The sequence below is a fragment of the Macrotis lagotis genome, chromosome 8 (genome assembly GCF_037893015.1).
Source record: "Macrotis lagotis isolate mMagLag1 chromosome 8, bilby.v1.9.chrom.fasta, whole genome shotgun sequence".
In the NCBI taxonomy this organism is placed as follows: Eukaryota; Metazoa; Chordata; class Mammalia; order Peramelemorphia; family Peramelidae; genus Macrotis; species Macrotis lagotis.
In genome coordinates, this window is record NC_133665.1 from 192507421 (window position 1) to 192527018 (window position 19598).

Sequence of the window (19598 nt, forward strand, 5' to 3'; positions counted from 1 at the left end):
AAGAATAACAAAAACCATGATTATGAGAATGCTTCCATACTTTGAGTGTTCAATTTGCATGTTAATAACCTGTTGAAAAGGTGACTAAGACACTTGATTTTCCTCAAAAATTCTTCCAAAACATTGTTATTCATGCTTTCCTTTAGCACTTGTGTTAAGGGTAGCTAAGTGGCATAGTGGATAGAATGTTGACCTTGGTGATAGGAGGACAAGACTTCGAATATGGCCTCAGACACTTGACTTAGTAGCTGTGTGACCTTGGGCAAGTCACTTAACCTTGGGGCCATCTCCAGTCATCCCGATTCATATCTGACCCGATGGCTCTGGAAGAGAAAGAGAGACTGGGGACTTTGCACAGCTCGTCCCCCTCACTGAAATACAATTCATCTGTTCATCAGGTGGCCTTCTTCGAAAATGAAGGACAAACTTTATTAGCACTTGTGTGAAGAGATCAACAAAGCATAAGACAGAGAGCTACCTTGATGACCAAAAGACTGAAAGAACAGGTCAACTCTCTGATCTAAATTTGTCAGGCTTAACCTGGGCAAGTCAATTAATATCTCGGAGCCCCCTAGTGCTCTCTAAGGCCACAAGGGATAGCCCTTCCTAGAAGCATTTTCAATCACTTTCTATGTACCTTGAAGATAATATGCACTCTTTTATTGAGCCAGGATGACTTGATCCAGCTGTTGTTCCACCCCGAAGCAGATGATCAAAGAATCCTCGAATTGGGAACCGAACAGTGACACTGGTCAATGGCATGCTCTCTTGTTCATTTTTTTAAAACTAGGCATCGGAAGTCTCTCGGAATCGAGGTGCTTCCCTTCTGGCCAGACCTGGACACAGCCTCATAGCCGCTATCCGGAGCCAACATCACCACGAGACATTACCTCTAGGTAAGCCCCCCTCCCCTCAGAGCCCCATGCTGCCTCCTTCCCTCAGGAGACCTGGGGCTTCCTGCAGTCAAGGCAGCACCTCTCTGCCCCACTGCACTCCCCATGTTGCCAACCTCAATGCCCTTCTCTTCATGTCGGTAAAGTCTGGGCCTTGGCTTCTCTCCCCGGGTGGACCCATTAACTTCTCTCTTGGTGACAGTGCCACAGATGCCTTTCCCAAACCAGCCTGCCTCCGAGCAGCATATCATAGGCAGTGGGGGTTCTGGCAGAGGGAGTTGAGGGGGGCGGCTTGGGGCTCCCGAGGGGAGGGACCCACATTACTGCTCTGCTTTCCTGCACTACCTGCAAATGATTGTCTCTGGAATCTTCAAAGACTGGAAAATCATAGTCTGAGACATAGAGGGAATTTGGAGGTCTTCCTGTATAAGCCTTCATTTTAAGTGAAGAAACTGTGTCTCAAATGGATTTCAGTCTCTTGGCCAAAGTCATTCAGGTGCTAAGTGGTGGAGTGGAATTTGAACCCAGGGCCACCTCAGAAGTGCAAACCAGCTCACACCCCACCCAACCCCAATTAGTACCAAAGACCTAATGTGAAATACAAGGGAGGTGGATTCCCTCTCTGTACTGAAGGGTCCACTCCCTCAGCTCTGGTCCTGGCCCACCTTGGTGTAGATTTAACTCAAACCAGACTAATAATAGAATGCTGCCCTGGAGGATGACTACCCTGGTATGGTGCGTTCCACTGATGATCTCATAGCTTCTGCATACATCTGGCCTCATGGCAAGCAGCACTTTTCCTATCATCTGAAAAAATTCTCTGGCCAGTAGATTGAAGTGAGCAAGCCATCTGTGTTCTCTCTCCTGCAGCATATAATGACAAGATTGTCGCCTTCCTCCGCCAGCCAAACATTTTTGAAATGCTGCAAGAGCGCCAGCCAAGCCTGGCCAGGAACCACACACTCAGGTATGGGCCTGTTTGTTTACCTCGGTAGCTCAGGCTCTCCAGGTGGCAATCCTCAGAGCCAACCCACAGTGCCAGCTCCCCATCTGCACCCCTCTCAGTGAATCCCTGATACACGTGGAATGACCCCAAAGTACCATGGGTATGAGTGAGAAATAATCTCAGACAACATCAGTACAACCCCTCATGCCAGCCTAGGCCTCGCTTCCTCAAGGGAAGTGACTGGCCCATGGTCACACAGATAATAGAAATTCAGATCTCTGGCTCCAAAGCCACTGCCATGTGTAGTGTGTTTGTGTGTGTGTGTGTGTGTGTGTGTGTGTGTGTGTGTGACAGAGAGACAGAGAGAGAGAGAGAGAGAGAGAGAGAGAGACAGAGACAGAGACAGAGACAGAGACAGAGACAGAGACAGAGAGATCAAAGCTATTAGAAGCAGAGGAAACTCTGAAGAATCCCCCATCTTTCCTATAATCTTTAGCAGACCTGTCCATACCCCAAATCTGTTGGCAACCAGGGTCAACTAGACATTGAAACCTGAACCTCACAAAAAAGTCTATGAATCTGATCAAGAGAAAGAGAGGGAGGTACTTAGTGGAGACCAGAGATTATAAGGGCAAACATTGCCCAATAGTGACCCAGAAACTTGTTATTACATTGAATTTGTAAAATCTCCCACTAAAGTGTTCTGGGCTTGTGTTGGGCTAATCAGCTACAATTAGATACATCATACCAGAACCCCAACATAGTGATATCATGTGGGTCCTCTTCAAAAGTGAAGGACAGCAACCACCCTTGGAAACTTTTTCTAGCTGCCGGTCCCTCCAAGGTTATCTTCCATAGACTCTGCCTTACTTCACGGGGCTTCCAGATACAAGGAACCACTTCCTAACAATGAGAGCTACCCCAAAGTGGGGTGAGTGGCCTCTGGCAATAGGGGGTTCCCTCTTCCTGAAGGTCTTCAAAAGAAGATGCTGGGTGACAAAAACGATATCAACAATCTATATTTTTAAGAAGGATGGATGACGACTTGTTAGGGATATCATAGAGGGGACTTTTGTTATTCTCCCCTCAGCCCAGAGATTCTGGGATCCTTTCTGGTCCTCAGTTTCATCTTCTTTAAATAAGAGGGCTAGAGCAGCCAACCACCCAGCTCTATGATTTTATGATATTCTTTCATAGATTGAGACCTGGTGCTATGAAAGATGAACCTGATCATGGAGGAACTTTATCAAACCTGACACCACTCTCCCTAGGACAGGAATGGGGCTGGAGAGGGCAGAAGTAGCTTAGTCATCCTAAGAGACAGAATTAAACATTAATAAAATGTTACTCATTTACTAAACCAGAAGTAATCAGATATAGGAAAAGTTCCCTCTATCCTCAAGGTATCCAGGCAGTACAAAAAGCTGATGGTAACCCTTGGATCAGAGGTCTCTCTCTCTCTCTCTCTCTCTCTCTCTCTCTCTCTCTCTCTCTCCCCCTTATAAATTATCCTATTAGAATATGAGCTCCTTAAGAGTACATATTATCTTAAAGGTACATAGAAAGTGATTGAAAATGCTTCTAGGAAGGGCTGCCCAAAAGGCTTCTCCTTTCCCTGCCCCACCTAATTAATCTGATAACTTTATTGGAGGATCCCCGCATGGGCAGCTCTTCTCACAAGCACAGAGGTGTAGACAACCCCCCCCACTTGAGAAGCTTCATGAATAGGCATCATATCCCACAGAAAACTCTCCCCCAGGCCCCAACACGAGGGCTAGGTTTTCTCTTGAACCCTCCCAACACTTTCACTGGTTGTGGCTAAAGCAAAGGAAGTAGAGGGTTTGTCACTTCCACTTTCCACAGTCCCTCTGGCCTCCCTCTGCTCACTCACAAGGATAGCAGCTCCAGAGTAGATCCCTACTTCCCCATCCTTTCAGCTGCTCACTGAGCCCCTCTAAGAGGAGATATCTGGGGTCCCTGCTCCCTATCATGGTCAACACCCCCATTTTTCTCTATCTTCAGGCCCATCTCCTGTAGTCCTCAGGAGCTATCCTGACTCTCTCTGGGTCTTGCCCAGAACCTGATTTCCTCCCTGTAGTAGTCCAGAACTGCCAGTAGGTGGGATCAGTTCTCTTTCCCAGGAGATCAACTGTCTTTGGGTAGAGGGGTCCAGCATCACTGGCCCGGCCAAATGCGTTTGCTGCTCCCATTATACCCTCACACCCGCCTAGAGCCCTCCAGAAAGCAAAATGGACTTCAGCAGAGTGGGCCAGGGGCAGAAACTGTAACAATGAACTTGGCTTTTCCACTTACCACATACGTGACCTGGACTAATCTCTCTCCCTCTTTGAACGCCAGGTTTTTGATCTATAGAATGAAGGGAATGGACGGGATGGTCTCTGAGGTCCCTTCAGTTCTCTGGGATCTTAACTGTTATCTCATATGTCCACTTTTCAGAGGGAAAAGGTGCTTGTTCGAAAGTGAGAGATGCTCTGCAATGCTCCAGCCAATCCTGAGAGACAAGGGGCAGCTTCTGCCTTCTGCCCCTCCTCCCACTTCTTTGCAAGAGGAGGAACCCCAAATAGCATTTCAGACTCTTTTGTGAACGAAATTACTATTTCTGAATTGTATTTTCTGTTCTTTTTTACACTCTGTGACAACAGCAAATACTTCGCTTCCATATTCATAGATAACCTTATCATCTATTAGGTTTCTAGACAAGAAGCATGTTCTTTTGTTTTTTTTGCAAGGCAATGGGGTTAAGTGGCTTGCCCAAGGCCACACAGCTAGGGAATTACTAAGTGTCTAAGTCCAGATTTGAACTCAGGTCCTCCTGACTCCGGGGCCAGTGCTCTATTCACTGTGCCACCTAACCGCCCCCAAGAAGCATTTTTGATCACTTTTGATGTACCTTTAAGATAATATATACTTTTAAGGAGCTCATATTCTAATAGGATAATTTATAAGAAGGAGAGAGAGAGAGAGAGAGAGAGAGAGAGAGAGAGATCAATCTACATATCTACATGCACATAGATGAAAATGTAGTGTTATCAAAATAGAAGACATCAACAAAATGTATTTTGAAATAAATATACATTATGATGGGGAAACAAGAAGACTCCTAAACCCTGGTAGGATGTTTGACATAGAATTGTCTTTGCTAACTAGAAAACACATTGGGTGTGTGACTATGAATGCAGCTGCATTGGGAAGAAGGAGCAAGAGGAGGGATGGATTCATTGACTTGGGCTATGAGACTGAATGCTTCCTTCTGGTGTCTGCCACCACAGGGAGAAGATCCACTATATTCGCACAGAGGGTACCCATGGGCTTGAAAAGCTGTCCTGTGATGCAGATCTAGTCATCCTGCTAAGGTAAGGGCCCATGGATCCTGGACCAGAGCTGATGAATCCACAGGACAGACCCCCTTCCATGGAGCCAGGCTCTAGAGAGGGGACAGGAGACTGAAGTCCAGTCCAAACCCTCCTCTTTCTTTGTTTGGGGCTTTCTCCAAAGCCAAAGTTTAGAAACGACCAAATGACAACATCTGGTGGGAATTTTGTGGGAGCGTTAATTAGTACTTAGCAGTCCTCAGGCTCTGAGATCCTGGTGGGGAAGATTTGGAAATACCCAGGTGTATTCTCCCCTGCCTTGATCAGATGGCGCCCATTAGAGCTCTTGCCTCATATTCTCCATCAGGGCCCAGTGGCCCTTGACAGAGACAGCCCTGTCTTTTCCTTGTTTTTCAGCCTCTTTGAAGAAGAGATCATGTCCTATGTCCCCCTGCAGGCCGCCTTCCACCCCGGCTACAGCTTTTCTCCACGGTGTTCCCCCTGCTCATCACCTCAGAACTCTCCAGGTGAGCTTGAGAGCATCAGCCATTCTGGGAAACTGCACCTCTCCAGATGTTCAACAAAGCTGGGGAATGGGCTAATGAGTTTGTTGGTGGTTCCCCCTTGTGCTAGCATGTAGTGATCTGTGACTGAAGGAGTCCCATCCCTCAGAGAAGCATTATCACCGACAAAGGTTTGTACCCAAAGCTCCCAAACTCCACGGTGAGCAGGGAGACGGTTCCTTACATTTGCCCTGGTCCGACCCTGTCTGGGGATGGGTTCAGCTCTGGGTGTCCTCTTTGAGGAAGAATGCTGTTAAGTAGACCCCACAAGAGAGCAACCAACTTGTGAGGAGACCATTAACCTTGCCACCAATCCAAAAATTCAGGGAAAAAACTGAGAAAACTTTAGCATTGGGAAAGGAAGACTTGGGAGGCCCATGAGGGTGTCCTAGGCATTAATGAGTTTTCATAAAGAAAAGGGATCAGAACTATCTGACTTGGCCCCAGAGAGCAGTGGGGCAGAGTTCAAGGATCAGTATCCTTCTGAACAAGTAAAGTTGGCTCCAGGTTGCTTCTAGACATCATAGGCGCCATGTCCCTGTGGTTCAATTCATCAATCAGCCCACAAGTAAATATTTGTTAAGCAGGCACTGTGTTCTATCCCAAGCTAATGGAGGAAGCCTCTGTTCATAAGGAAACAACAAAAGTATATATAAAAGCATGGACAAAATAAATATCCAATATTTGGGGCAGTTGAAAGGATCAGGAAAGTCTATAGAAATTGATGAGATTTAAAACAGAACAGACAGCCTCATCACAACCCCACAAGAGCTCTGTGACAGGCACTCTTTCTCATTTACAGATAAGGATGCCGAGGCACAGAGGATGTGAGTGATTTGTCTCTGGTGGTATAGCTAGTGCTGGGGACAGAATCGATTTTCTGGGCAGGGACCCTCAGTCCCAGCATGGCTTCTGATGGGGGTTGGCTGGTAGGCAGGGTGGGTAGAAGAGGGGGTGTTTCCAGTGGGTCTGCTCCATCAATTTCAGAATCCACACAATGTATTTATAAGTCAGCCTTTGCATTGTTTCTGTAGGATGAGGCTGCTAACTGAAGCTTGGCTCCATTCCCACACAAAGTTTGGAGTCTGTTCTCAGAGTTTGATTGCAAACATGTCAAGTTCAAGAAGATGCTGGGACATTTGGTTTGAAATGTCCAGTAGGCAACTGGTGATGGAGGCCTGAAGTTTAGGATATGGAGATCTATCTGGATATGTAGGTCTTGAAGTCATTACATAGAGATGATAATTAAACCCACGAGAGCTGAACAGGCCACCGGAATAGTGAGTGGAGAGAGGATTAGCCGTCTAGGATGGAGTCTTGGGTGACACCTCTAATTAAGAGATTTTGTTAAATGATGACCCAGCAAAGGAGACTGAGAAGGTGTAGTCAGATGTAGGAGGCGAATGAGAAACAAGTTGTATTAAGAAAGCTCAGAGAAGAAGGTGGGGGGGGCAGTGGATAGAGCACCAGTTCTGGAACTGGGAGGACCTGAATTCAGATCTGACCTAATAATCCGACTTAATAATTATCTATCTGTATGACCTTGGGAAGTCACTTAATCTCATTGCCTAGAAGGAGGAGGAGGAAGAGGAGGAGGAGGAGGAGGAGGAGAAGGAATAAGAAAGAAGGAGGAGAAGGAAGGAAGGAAGGAGGAGAAGAAGGAATAGGAGGAGGAGGAGAAGAAAGATGGGCAAAGGCATCTAATGTAAGAGACAGGTTGGGGGCAGCTAAGTGGTACAGTGGATAGAGTACTGGCCTCGGAGTCAGAAGTACCTGAGTTCAAATCTGGCCTCAGACACTTAATAATTACCTAGGTGTGTGACCTTGGGCAAGCCACTTAACCCCATTGCCTTGCAAAAACCAGAGAGAGAGAGACAGACAGACAGACACAGACAGAAGACAGACAGAGAAGTTGAAAAGGAAGAAGTCATTTCCATTGTGTAGTTCACTAGAACTGACAAGATTTGTAGATTTGCACTATAACCATTTTCCTCTTTGAATTTTTGTAGAAAAGGTGTATTTATATCTCTTCTCACATTACTTTCATTTCTTTTTTTAATATTTTTAGAGCCACTATTTATTTTTAAATTTTGAGTTCTCAATTCTTTCCCTTTTCCAACCCTTCTCTCCCACATTGAGAAAGCAAGCAATATGCTATCAATTATACATGTGAAATTTTGCAAAATATATTTGCTTATTAGCCATGTTACAAAAAAGCAAGAAAAATAAACAAATTTTTCAAATTATGCTTCATTTGCACGCAGAATTCACCAGTTCTCTCTCTAGAGGTGGCTAATCTTTTCTATAATGAGTCCTCCAGAATGGTCATGGATTACTGTAACAATCAGAGTAGCTAAGTGATTCATAGTTGATTATGAAGACAATATCGTTACTATGTACAATGGTCTTCTGGTTCCACTCACTTCACTTTGCATCAGTTCATACAAGTCTTCCCTGGTTTTTCTGAAACTGTCCTGCTCATCATTTCTCAATCACTCTCATTTCTTAAATGCCCTCTCTCCTTGCCAAGGTATGCATATATAGGGAGTATACACCCCCCCCCCCCAGTAGTCAACCACCTTTGCAGAGAAGAGAGAGTGATACATTTTTTTACCTCTTTCCCAGGACCAAGCTCAGCCTCTCTGATTACAAACCAGTCAGCTTCAGGGTTTTCTTCTTTGTGGTTATGTGACTGTAATCACCGTGTAGATTGTTTTCCTACTTCTGTATGTTTAACTCCAGAATCATTCCTAAGAGTCTTCTCAGCCGGTGGTACAGTGTACACAACTTGCTAATGGAGTGAGGAAGGTTTGGATTGAAACCCAGCCTCAAATGGTTCCTCGCTGTATGATCCTGGGTTGTTAAAAGAATAAAATGAGATAATATGTGTTTTAAAAAGTTCAAAAATGGGGCGGCTAGGTGGCACAGTGGATAAAGCACCGGCCTTAGAGTCAGGAGTACCTGGGTTCAAATCTGGTCTCAGACATTTAATCATTCCCTAGCTGTGTGGCCTTGGGCAAGCCACTTAACCCCATTTGCCTTGCAAAGACCTAAAAAATAAAAATAAAAAAATAAAAAGTTCAAAAATGAAAGTGCTGTATAATTACTTGGTATTATTTTTCTTGTGCATCTCTGAATTCTTTATAGATGTCCTTGCTTACTTTCCCTTGAATGTGAACATTGTAATTACAACTTTGTAAGATATTTCCTGGGTGAGGTTTTCCCCTGTTCTCATTCATTTTTCCATTTTAGTCCAGTGCCATTAACTGTTCGTCCAGAAGTCAGAAGGTGAGGGCAGTTCATGTTTTCAGCTTATACTTCTTTTATGTATGATGAAGAGAGTCATGAAATCTAGATGTGCAAGGAGCCCCTGAGGCCTCTAGCCTAACCCCTCCCCCAAAGAAACCCCTACATCCCATCCATGGCCACAGCCTAACCAGGCTATGTCACCAACCTATTGCCTCCCACAGTGGGTTATTCCAAGGCTGGATAATTCTATTGTTTGGGAAGTTTTCTCATCCTTAAGCCTAAATAGACCTTTCTGTGAAACCCATTTCTTCTGAATCTACCTTCTGATACCAACAAGATGAATGGCTGTACCTATGGCAAACCTGTAATTCCTTCCTTTTCCAACTGAACCAACCTCCTCCCAATGATCGACATCTCCCCTCTCTGCAGAGAAGTCAGGAAAATGAATGAGGAATGATGTCTGCAACAGCAGGCATAGTCACTGTTTTACTAGGCTTCTTTGTTAGACAGAAGCATTCTACAGAGAATGACTATGGTCTAAAAAAGTACCTAAATAATATTTTAAAGTCTTTTCCCTCAAAAAACTATTTTAAAGATTCTTGGTTTTGTCTCATAGGCTTGCAGAGAGCCAGTGTGAGAGCACCCTCACCCTATAGGAGAGACTTTGAAGCCAAGCTCAGAAATTTTTACCGAAAACTTGAAGCCAAAGGATTTGGGCAGGGTCCAGGGAAAATAAAGTGAGTATCTGAATGCTGCCATCCGCCTCCATTGGCAAGCTCTGCAGACCTTGCCGATAATTCAAATTTTCAATTCAATAATATTGATCAAGTGCCTGCTATGGGTCAGCACTATGCTAAGTGCTCAGGATAAAATAGGAACCAAACAGTTTCTGCCCTTCCAGGGACTCACACTTTATTGGGGGCAAGACAACACGGAGGCTAGAAAGTGGGAGAGAAACAGGGCCCCAGGGTATTCAGTAAGCACTTAATAAATGCTTTTTGACTTGATTTGAAGACAGGGGAGGGAGACAGAGAAGATAGAAGCCTGGAGGTTCTCTATTAACCTGTAGGTAGGTGCTCTGCCTCCAAGGGCTCCACCATGCTGCTTCTGTATCTTTACTAGGCTCATTATACGACGGGACCACTTGCTGGAAGGAACCTTCAACCAAGTGATGGCCTATTCCCGTAAAGAACTCCAGCGGAACAAGCTCTACATCACATTTGTGGGAGAGGAGGGGTAGGATGCCAGCCACTTTGTCCTGAAACCCAGCATGGGAGGCAGAAGAGGGCCGAGGGACCCTCAAGAGAACAGGCAGTTGAAGTGGGAGCAGCTCAGGATGGCTCTGAGGCTTTGCCCCAACTCAGGGCAGAGTACTTTGAGGGTTTGTTTTAGCATATCTGTCCTTGGGCTCTTCAGGCAGAAACCAGGGGTACCCAGTCTGAAAAGGTATCATGTAACTATGTATCTATTGGCAAGGATCAACCAAGTTTAATTCTGTAGGCTCACCACAAAGAAGTTAACCATTGGGCACTTGACTTATTTAGCTGCCCACTATGACAATGCAAGGCTGCCATCCATCAGGAAAAGGAGGGCCCACCCTGAGGAAAACATGGATACTTTTGGAGAATATAGGTTTTCAAAATCCCATGTTCCTCTTTGGCATCTTCAGGCTCTAAGAAAGTGACTGTCAAGGTTGAGGAGCCATCTCCTCCTCTGCCCATCCAGTGTAGGTAACTCTGCCTACTGCTGGAGCCCTCCAAGGCATGCTAAATGATAATGCACCCCTCCACAAAGGGACCAAGGTTATAGTTGCCATGCACTCTGCCCTCAGAAATCAGAAAAGCAAAAATGATAGCCCCAGACCTTGAGAAATTCGGCTTTCAGTGTGAGCCAAGAGAATGACCCACCCTCTGCTTTTGTTCCAGCCTGGACTACAGTGGACCCTCGAGAGAGTTCTTCTTCCTTCTATCTCAGGAGCTCTTCAACCCATATTACGGCCTCTTCGAGTATTCTGCTAATGACACGTATACAGTCCAGATCAGTCCCATGTCTGCCTTTGTGGAAAATCATCTTGAATGGTACAGTCTTCCTCTTGCTGCCCCTTTTGTGTTTACATATCATTTGGGTGGGGATGGAGGGAGTGAGAAACCAGTTGTGTGGGGGCTATTGGGAGGATGAGCCCTGAAGCCAACATTATGGAGGGTTCAGGGTCAGGGAGAGCAATGTCGGGTGAGATAAGCAGTCTTCCTGAAGGATCTGAAAGCAAAGCTGGCAGGGGTGGGATAACTATGTCCAAGCAATGGCATGGGCCGCTATGGGAGGAGGGAGACAGCCTGTTCTTCCTGACCCCGAGACAGAACTCAAAGTTGTTGTAGGGGAGCTTTGGGCTTTGGTGCCATGGAAAATGTTGTTTTTACATTCATTCTATAGCAATATAGATAGATAGCATAGATTGTTCCTTCAGCAAGACTATAAGATCACTGAGGTCAGGGATTGTCGCTCTCTTACCTGTGTGCCCTTGGGGTCTAGTCCAGTGTTTGTCATACAGTAGGCACTTAATAAATACTTGATTGCTGTGGGACAGCGTGGGTTTGTCCCTCCTCTGACGTCTCAGGTGGAGGCTGAATGACCACTTGTCAGATACATAATGGTAGGAAGCTCTTTTGGGATTAGCCTGGAAGAGAAGGTTGCTGCGGTCCCTTCCACCTCTCAGATTCTGTGACCTTCGTCTACTGGAGGAGACAGGTTTTCCCCATAGAATGGCACCCCTGGGAACATGTGAACAACTGGAAACAGATATGGTATAAATTAAGGTTCTGAGTTTTGAGGGGGAGAAGAAGGGAGGATAGTGTTAGATAAACTACAGAATGTGGACATCCCAGACTCACCCGGCAAGGATCTGATGGGTATGTGGGCTGTGGGAATTCCTCCCTGCCCTACTTCCTCCATAGACACCCCACTTTCTTAGTTATTCCATGGGATTTTAGGGGCTAATTCCCCTAAGAAAATTCAGCCCAAGGTTTCAAATAGCCAGGATGAAGTCTGATTTCTACTGGGGTTGGGCAAACCTTCCATTTCTCTCTTAAGATATGTGTATTGTTGTTCAAGACTTTTTTTTTATTTAAGGCAGTGGGGTTAAGTGACTTCCTCAAGGTCACACAGCTAGGCAATTATTAAGTGTCTGAGGCCGGATTTGAACTCAGGTCCTCCTGACTCCAGGGAGGATGCTGTATCCACTGCACCACTTAGCTGCCCCATTCAAGACATTTTCTGATAGAACTGGGGGTTCTGGAGAGAAGTTATAATTGAACATCCTGTTCTAAAAGATTGGAGAGCACAGTGGATTGAAAGCACCAAGGAATGGGTTCCTCCAGGTTCTCTCTGTGAGTAAGTCTCCCAAGGAACTTCCCAGTGAGAGAAAGCCCGGGAACAGAGACCTACAGAGAGCTCAGAGAGACTAACTGAGAAAAGAACTCCCCTGGCCTGTGCCAGGGGAGATTGGGCAGCAACACCCAAGTCAGGGTCTGGAGGGATCCCTGGTCTCCCTCAGTGTCACCAAAGACTCTACAATGTTCAGTTTCTGGAAAGGAAAAGAAATTGGGTCTTTGGAGATAAGTGGTTTCTGCTCCCAACCAATTGTTGGTCCTACAAGGACCACTTGCTTTGGATCAGGTCACTGAAAGCAGAACTAGAAAGAAAGCATCATCTCGTGTCAGTGTTTGTTCTGTAGCATGAGCATGTTTGAAGGGCTGAATTGAGAGGAACGGCCCTCTTACAAGAATAAGGGAAGAAGAAATTCCTTTTGGTCGGTCAGGCTGACTGGCTCTCAAGTCCTGCCAACTCTAGATTTGTGTTCTCTATCTAAACTGAGTTCAAGGTCTCAATTAGCTTGAAAGAAATTCTGCTTGCAGCGTGTCCACAGAAAGCTCCAGTAGACTTTCTGGGCCAGGTGCACAGATGATGCTAATCCCCCCACTACCACCCCCAACAGCTCCTGTGATAATACAGGCAGTACATAAAGTGCTGTCATCTCCCTGGAGGCTCTAATATGATGCCAAGTCTCCTTATGGATTCCTCAGACTGGAACTTGGGATGAGGCAGAGGTGGGAGTAAAGGGAGAAACAGCCCCCACAGCCTCCAGCACACTTAGCAGAAGCTGCCTCTGAGAAACCAGAGTCTTGGGGATGGTCTGATGGGCATCCTTGTAGTTTGGGTAGTTCCTGTGTTGAGATCCCAGTGGAAGGAGAATGGTGACTCTTTGGGCCCTTTCAAATGAAGAGGAGGAAAAATGGTTATTTCAAGCTCTCTGTCCTGAGTGATCCCAAAGGAATGGAAGAAGCTTTGATTGTCACCTATCCAAGAACCTGTCATGGGAGGCAGAGTAGTGCCATGGAATGAGTCCTGGGCATTAGAGCCCTGGGTTCAAATCTTATCTTTAAAACTGTGCTGGAGAGGCAGCTAGGTGGTACAGTGGATAGAGAATGGCCCTGGAGTCAGGAGGACCTGAGTTCAAATCTGACCTTGGACACTTAATAATTACCTAGCTTAGTCACTTAACCCCATTGCCTTGCAAGAAAAGAAAAGAGAAGAGAAGAGAAGAGAAAAGGAAAAGAAAAGAAAAGAAAAGAAAAGAAAAGAAAAGAAAAGAAAAGAAAAGAAAAGAAAAGAAAAGAAAAGAAAAGAGAGAAAGAAAAGAAAAAACTGTGCTGGAGACAAGACAAAGACAAAAGTGAAGTCATCCCTGCCTTGAAAGGGCTAATATCCTATTTATCTCATGCACATAGATAGATAAATACAAAACACAGACTATGGACAAATTGATGAAACTTTCCAAGTCTCAGTTTCCTCATTTATAAAATGGAAATGACCATTCACTATTCTCACAGAAGCTCCCATTGATGTTGTGCTTTAGATTTTGCAAACTGTTCTCTCTCTCTCTCTCTCTCTCTCTCTCTCTCTCTCTCTCTCTGTGTGTGTGTGTGTGTGTGTGAAGAAACTGAGACTCAGAAATGAAGTGACTTGTCTAGGGTCATATAGTTCAGTCAGTACCTATCTAAGGAAATACTAAATCCCTGACTGTCCAAAGGCTGCCCCTCCTAGTGCCCACTCCACGGGGCTGCTGGAAGGGAGATGGCATGATATAGGAGGGGAAAGAATTCTAACCTCGGAGTTGGGGACCCTGGTTTGGCACTGTTGCTTAGCCCCTCACACCCTGTTAAGGAACCTCTGTTTTCCCATCTTTAAGATGAATTTGGGGGTCAGCCAAGAGCACTGCTGGGGTCCTGTCTAGTCTTATGTGAAAAGGGATTCAGAAATGGGGGTGAATGCAGGAACCTTCCTCCTGTCCTCCCAATCAGTGGGGAGGAGGACAGGGCACATGAGTCCTTCTGCTGATGAGGGACAAGCCCAGACAAAGCTAGGAGGCTTCTCCCATGGAGAGCCCCCCACCCCACCCCAGGCAGGGGAGGGAGGGAGCTGGGAGGGGCCCCTGCCACCACTGAAGGGAGACTTGGCCCAACCACCTAGGTCAGTTTACCAAGCCAGTGGCTGGGAGCTGGAGCCCAGCAAAGGCCTCCAGGCACTGGGTGGGTCTGGCCAGGAGAACTTTGTCAGAGGGAGAATCCCAAGAATGTTGTCCGACCAGCAGAGCTGGAATGTGAGCTTGTGGGAGCCTGGAGGCTGCTCCCAGGAGGCAGGGGCAAACAACAGGAATCCTGAGTCTTGTCTTTTGGCCCATTGGAAGGCACTCCAGTGCAGAGCAACAGAAGTTTGGGAACCTACAGCTCTAGAGGTGGGGAACTGGAGGGGACCTAAATAGCCAGAGAGTTCAATTCCTCGTTTTTACAGAGGCGGGATTGGAACTCAGCTCTTCCTGACTCAAAATCCTAGGCTCTGTTGTCTGGGATCCTATTTGGGCTACCAGAGTCCTGAGGGAGGCAGAACCAGATTAAAATGTCATTGGGAAATAGTTAACAAAAATGAATCCATCTACAATCAAACATAGATACCATTACACTTTAAGATTGAGTCCATAGACAAGCTGCAGGGCTCTTTCTGGACAGATCCCTGGTCCTGTGAACCTGAGCCAGGTTGCCCCTCACTCAAGAGAAGGTCCCCTCTCAAAGTGGTTCAAGGCTCTTGACATTGTCCACATTAACCCAATGGGACTCTATGGGAGAGTTTTTAAACTTCAGCCTAATGGGAAACCATCTAGGGATGACTTGGCCGGAAGAAAAGGAGACTTTCCCAAGACCCAGTGATAGCCTTAGGGTATTGGAAAGACTGTCAGATGAGAGGGGAATGAGCTTTGTCCAATTTGGCCCTAGGGAGCAGAACAGGGAATGATAAATGGAACTTTTCAAGGAGGAGATTTGGGGATTGAATAGAAGGAAAAATTTCCTAATGGCTAGAGGGGGATTAATTCATATCATCAACATCACAGAAGATATTTTTATCATAACTTTCTAATAGTGCCATAACATTCCACTGGGAAAAGACCATTGGGTTCAGTGGCCAGGGCATCTCATTGTTTGATCTTTACCTTCCTAAAATGAAAATGGTCTTTTCCCAGTGGAATATTATGGTGCCCTTGGCAAATGGAATATCAGAAGCTTCAGTCTTAGCATCCTATTTTGTCCTGTTCTGCTGATAATGGTGCCAAATCTAGGAAAGACTCATCAGGAATTCAAGAAATTCCTGCTTTCACATCAAACCCAAGTCTTCCTCCAACTCCTTGAGGACTTATTTCAAGGAGCTTGGACAGCTGGGCTTTCCCTATCCTGAATGAACCCCCCAAAGCAATCTCTCAGTCCAAGGGAGATAAAAAGAATGCAGAATGTTTGACATTTAGGAGATTCTTTAGTATCTGACAGTGGGTGCCATATTTGGTTTGGTTAGGTGCATGTTCTGTGAGTTATCTACAACAGCCAAAGTGGTCAAAGGTTTCTGAGTGGTCTGTTTGTATGGAGTGGCCATTTGTACTTCATCAGAATTAGAGAGGGATATTTCTCTAAGAAGTCTCAGTGGTGATACTGGATTTCTCCTCTTTGAAGTCCTGTGACTCTGTTCCTTTGATGTGGTCAGCAACAAACTCTAGGATCATCAGCACCTTGTGGTGGATGGAAGAAGCCAAGAGGCTAAGATTTGCTCCAAGCTTTGACCTCCCTCCCCACTGACCAAGAGGGCTTTGGGGGAGGATACCATTGTCCTAAGATTTTCATCATATAGTTGGAATCACAGCAGAGAAAGTCAACTGTGCCACCCTCACCCCACCCCATCCAAGGGTCATTTTTAGGTTAAAAGAAAAGGCAAAAGTCATCCAGAACTAGAAGATATCTAGTCTCATTATTCATTTTACAGAGACCAGATTCAAACTCAATTGAGTGCTATAATAATTGTACTACACAGTCATCTCTACAAAGAACAGAGCTCTGTTGGGTATTTCCCCCCCCCCCCGAAAATCTCTACATTATCTTAATCATTCAAAGACCCAGGACTTCCATGGTGTGCATGATCCTTTCACCCATGAGATCATCATCATCATCTCTACATTTCTGTAGACAGTCTTCATGGTTGCAGAAGCTAAAATAGCTCATTGGGCTCATTGGTAATGGGCAAGTTTCACCTCAGACTGGTCCCAGCCTAGCCCAAGGCCATTGCTGGACATCTGCCTAAAGGCTACCATTTGGTCAGCCCTTGGATCCCAGTCCTCCAACCATGGAGAGCCCAGATCACCCCATGCCACAATGAGGTACCCAAGAAGAACCTTGGCCAATGAGCCAAGGAAAGACATCCTCAGCCTCAGCAGGGAAACCAACTGCTGTGACTTCCTACAGATGTGGCAAACACCAGCCCTAACTGAACCTCACTTTCCTCAACGGTAAAATAAAGACAGCTCACCAAAGTAGCTTCAAAGGTCCTTCCTGGTCATAACTATTTCTCTGATCACATCAACTCTGCTAAGTTTCAATGACCCCGATAGTAATGAAGATAGCAATGATTGTCCCACCCAAAACATGATGGATATTAAATGTTTGTGAATCGTGACTCTCATAAATACATCTATTAATAATCAACATCATTAATAATCAACATCAAGGCCTCAAGGAAACCCCAGGCATCCTTTGGTGGCTCCAAGGGGAGATTCTCTGATGCCTTGGACTTTAGTGAGGTTGCTTCCTTTTGTATCCACACAACCGATGTAACAGATGCTCCAGATTCCCTTGGGGGACAACAAGCCTTTCTGGCTAAAGGGAAAGGTAGTCAAGGGACAACAGATAGCTGAGACATTGTACCCCTAGCAAAACTAGTTTGTGAGCACAATCTATTTGGACCCAGTGACACTAGACATGAAGTAAAGACAGCCCTAGACTTGGAGACATAGGGCTTGAGTTCAAATCCTGTCCCAGACCTATACAAGCTCTATGATCTTGATCTTGGACAAGTCTCAGCTTCCCTCTCTGTAAAATGAGGCTAGATTCTATGTGCTTTGGGTTCCCTTCCAGCTCATGGTCTGGCGAGGAGGTAACTCGCCCTTAAGTGATTCCAGTGGGCAAGTAGGATTTATTTTCTCCAGTTAAAAACCTGGGCTGGGCTGCCATAAACTGAATAGAACCAATGAACAAAATCTAAGCATCTGCCTTGTTTTGGTCATTTCCAAAAAAAGCATAAAGCCCTTAGAAAATATTATTGTAAACCAAGCCTCTGTTTTCCAGAATGGGAATAGGCTTGCGTCTATAATGCCTTCATACAATCTTATTGAAGAAGAGAAGACTTAATGTTGAAATTAGGTTTAAATGTCAGACACTTCTCCAGAGGTACAAAGTAGACTGGAATGGAGGCACCATCTGCCCTGTGGCCCATTTGGAGAAAAGACTAGTTTTCAGGCTTGAGGTTATAGAGAATCCCTATCCTACACATCTCTAATTGGTTAAAAAAGATAGAGATAGAGATAGAGATAGAAAGAGAGAGAGAGAGAGAGAGAGAGAGAGAGAGAGAGAGAGAGAGAGAGAGAGAGAGAGAGAGAGAGACCACCAGAGCTCAGGAAACTTGTTTAAAAATTATCTGCAAAGTTGGCCTTTCTTGTTTCTGGAGGTTTCTTTTAATAGCTGTTTTCCAGTCCTTTGTTTTGCTCCCTGTGGAGTCTCAAATCCACAACTATTCAAAATTCAAAACCATTTTTCAACTATCCGCCAGTGTCCAAACACCACATCAGCCCTCCTTCTGGGTCATCACAACCAGTTTTCTGTCTGGCTTCTAGTGTGCCGGCTCCAATGGGTACCTCCAACGTGGAGCCTCCAAGGCTTCTGTTGAATCACCACAGGTGATGATGACTTTATCTCCAGAAACATCCCTGTCCCTTTCAATTTCTTGCTTGACTTACTTTAAAACTTTCCAAACAAACTACTTTGGTGGTATTAAAAAAAAAAGAAAAGCAACCTCTCCTTGGCAGATGCCCCCTGCCATCCTAGAATAAACAATGCAACTGTTTTGTTACATGACAGAGGATGCATGTGGACTTTGTTCCAGATCAATACTGAAAATGACAAGGCTGAGCCTTTGGGTGCATGGGGAGAATGTGCCTCAACTTCTAACCAGTGACTCATGGGGCAAAAGCCTGGGTTCACTGGCTGAATCAGAACCAGCCTTGTCCTCTTAGCTGAAATGGGCTCAGCCTCTGGCCTGGCAGCCTTGGATCTGACCTCCCTCAGTGGATCTTCCATGGATTCTCCCATGTTTATCCACAAGTCCCCATTAGACTGTGCACTCTCTGAAGTCAGGAGCTGTCTTGTGCCCATCACTGGATCTCCAGCACTTGGCACAGTTGCCAGTGCCAGCAGACATTTGATGGATATGGGCTGGCTGGCTGCCTCAGAAGACTCCGGGCAGCCTTTGGGCAAAGACAAGCAGTGGAATAGGAATGACATGCCCACTGGGCAGAGAGTGCATAGCACTATTTGTTAGCACAGAACCTTGAATGGTGCCACTCTGGGTGTGCCCCAGGAGTTGTCTGCCATTGGACTATAATTCTCATGGAGCAAAACTGGAGGTGCCTCAGGGCACCCATATGGGCAGTCTCCCAAATGGCACATCTCTATGCATTCTTCTGAAGGCACAGGCACAGTGGGGCAGAGTTCAAGCACCCCTGACTCTGCAGGGAGGAGTTCTGAACTCTGGCGCAGAGGCCCAGATTTTGAACAGGAAGGAAGCTCCAGGGCCATATCCAGCCCTTCTTCTGAGAGATCCAGGGATCAGAGACTCAGAGAAAAGGGTGAGTGACTCACCGCAGTCCACACAGAGCCCTCAAATCTACAGTTTTTATCACCTTCATTTCTGGCTGAACCCTGTGATCTGGAACATGTGACCACCAGAACAAAGCAACTAGAAGTTGGGGCCAGATAGGTCTCCACCAGCTGCGCCATTCAGCAAGTGACTGCGATCCTCACACACTGTCCCTTCCAGACTATTTCTATCTGGGCTAACTCCTGGAAGAACCGCCTCCTACCTGTGTGACATATTAGGCAAGCCAACAACCTCTCTGTTCCTTCAGTTATAAATAGCAGGGTCCAGTCCAGGCTCTTGGTCCATGATCATTCACATATCTAGAGCTGAAGGG

At 45.8% G+C, this 19598-nt stretch overlaps 1 protein-coding gene across 4 annotated transcripts in view; it reads left to right on the forward strand.

Moving 5' to 3' along the window:
• HECW1 (HECT, C2 and WW domain containing E3 ubiquitin protein ligase 1) overlaps positions 1-19598 on the forward strand; it is a 95507-nt gene that overhangs the window by 55985 nt on the left and 19924 nt on the right. For all 4 annotated transcript variants that reach the window (XM_074199235.1, XM_074199232.1, XM_074199233.1 and 1 more), the window contains 7 exons: positions 791-896; positions 1764-1860; positions 5130-5213; positions 5589-5698; positions 9600-9720; positions 10106-10219; positions 10909-11061. In XM_074199235.1, the coding sequence (XP_074055336.1) occupies positions 791-896; positions 1764-1860; positions 5130-5213; positions 5589-5698; positions 9600-9720; positions 10106-10219; positions 10909-11061 (785 nt within the window). The remainder of the gene's footprint in view (positions 1-790; positions 897-1763; positions 1861-5129; positions 5214-5588; positions 5699-9599; positions 9721-10105; positions 10220-10908; positions 11062-19598) is intronic.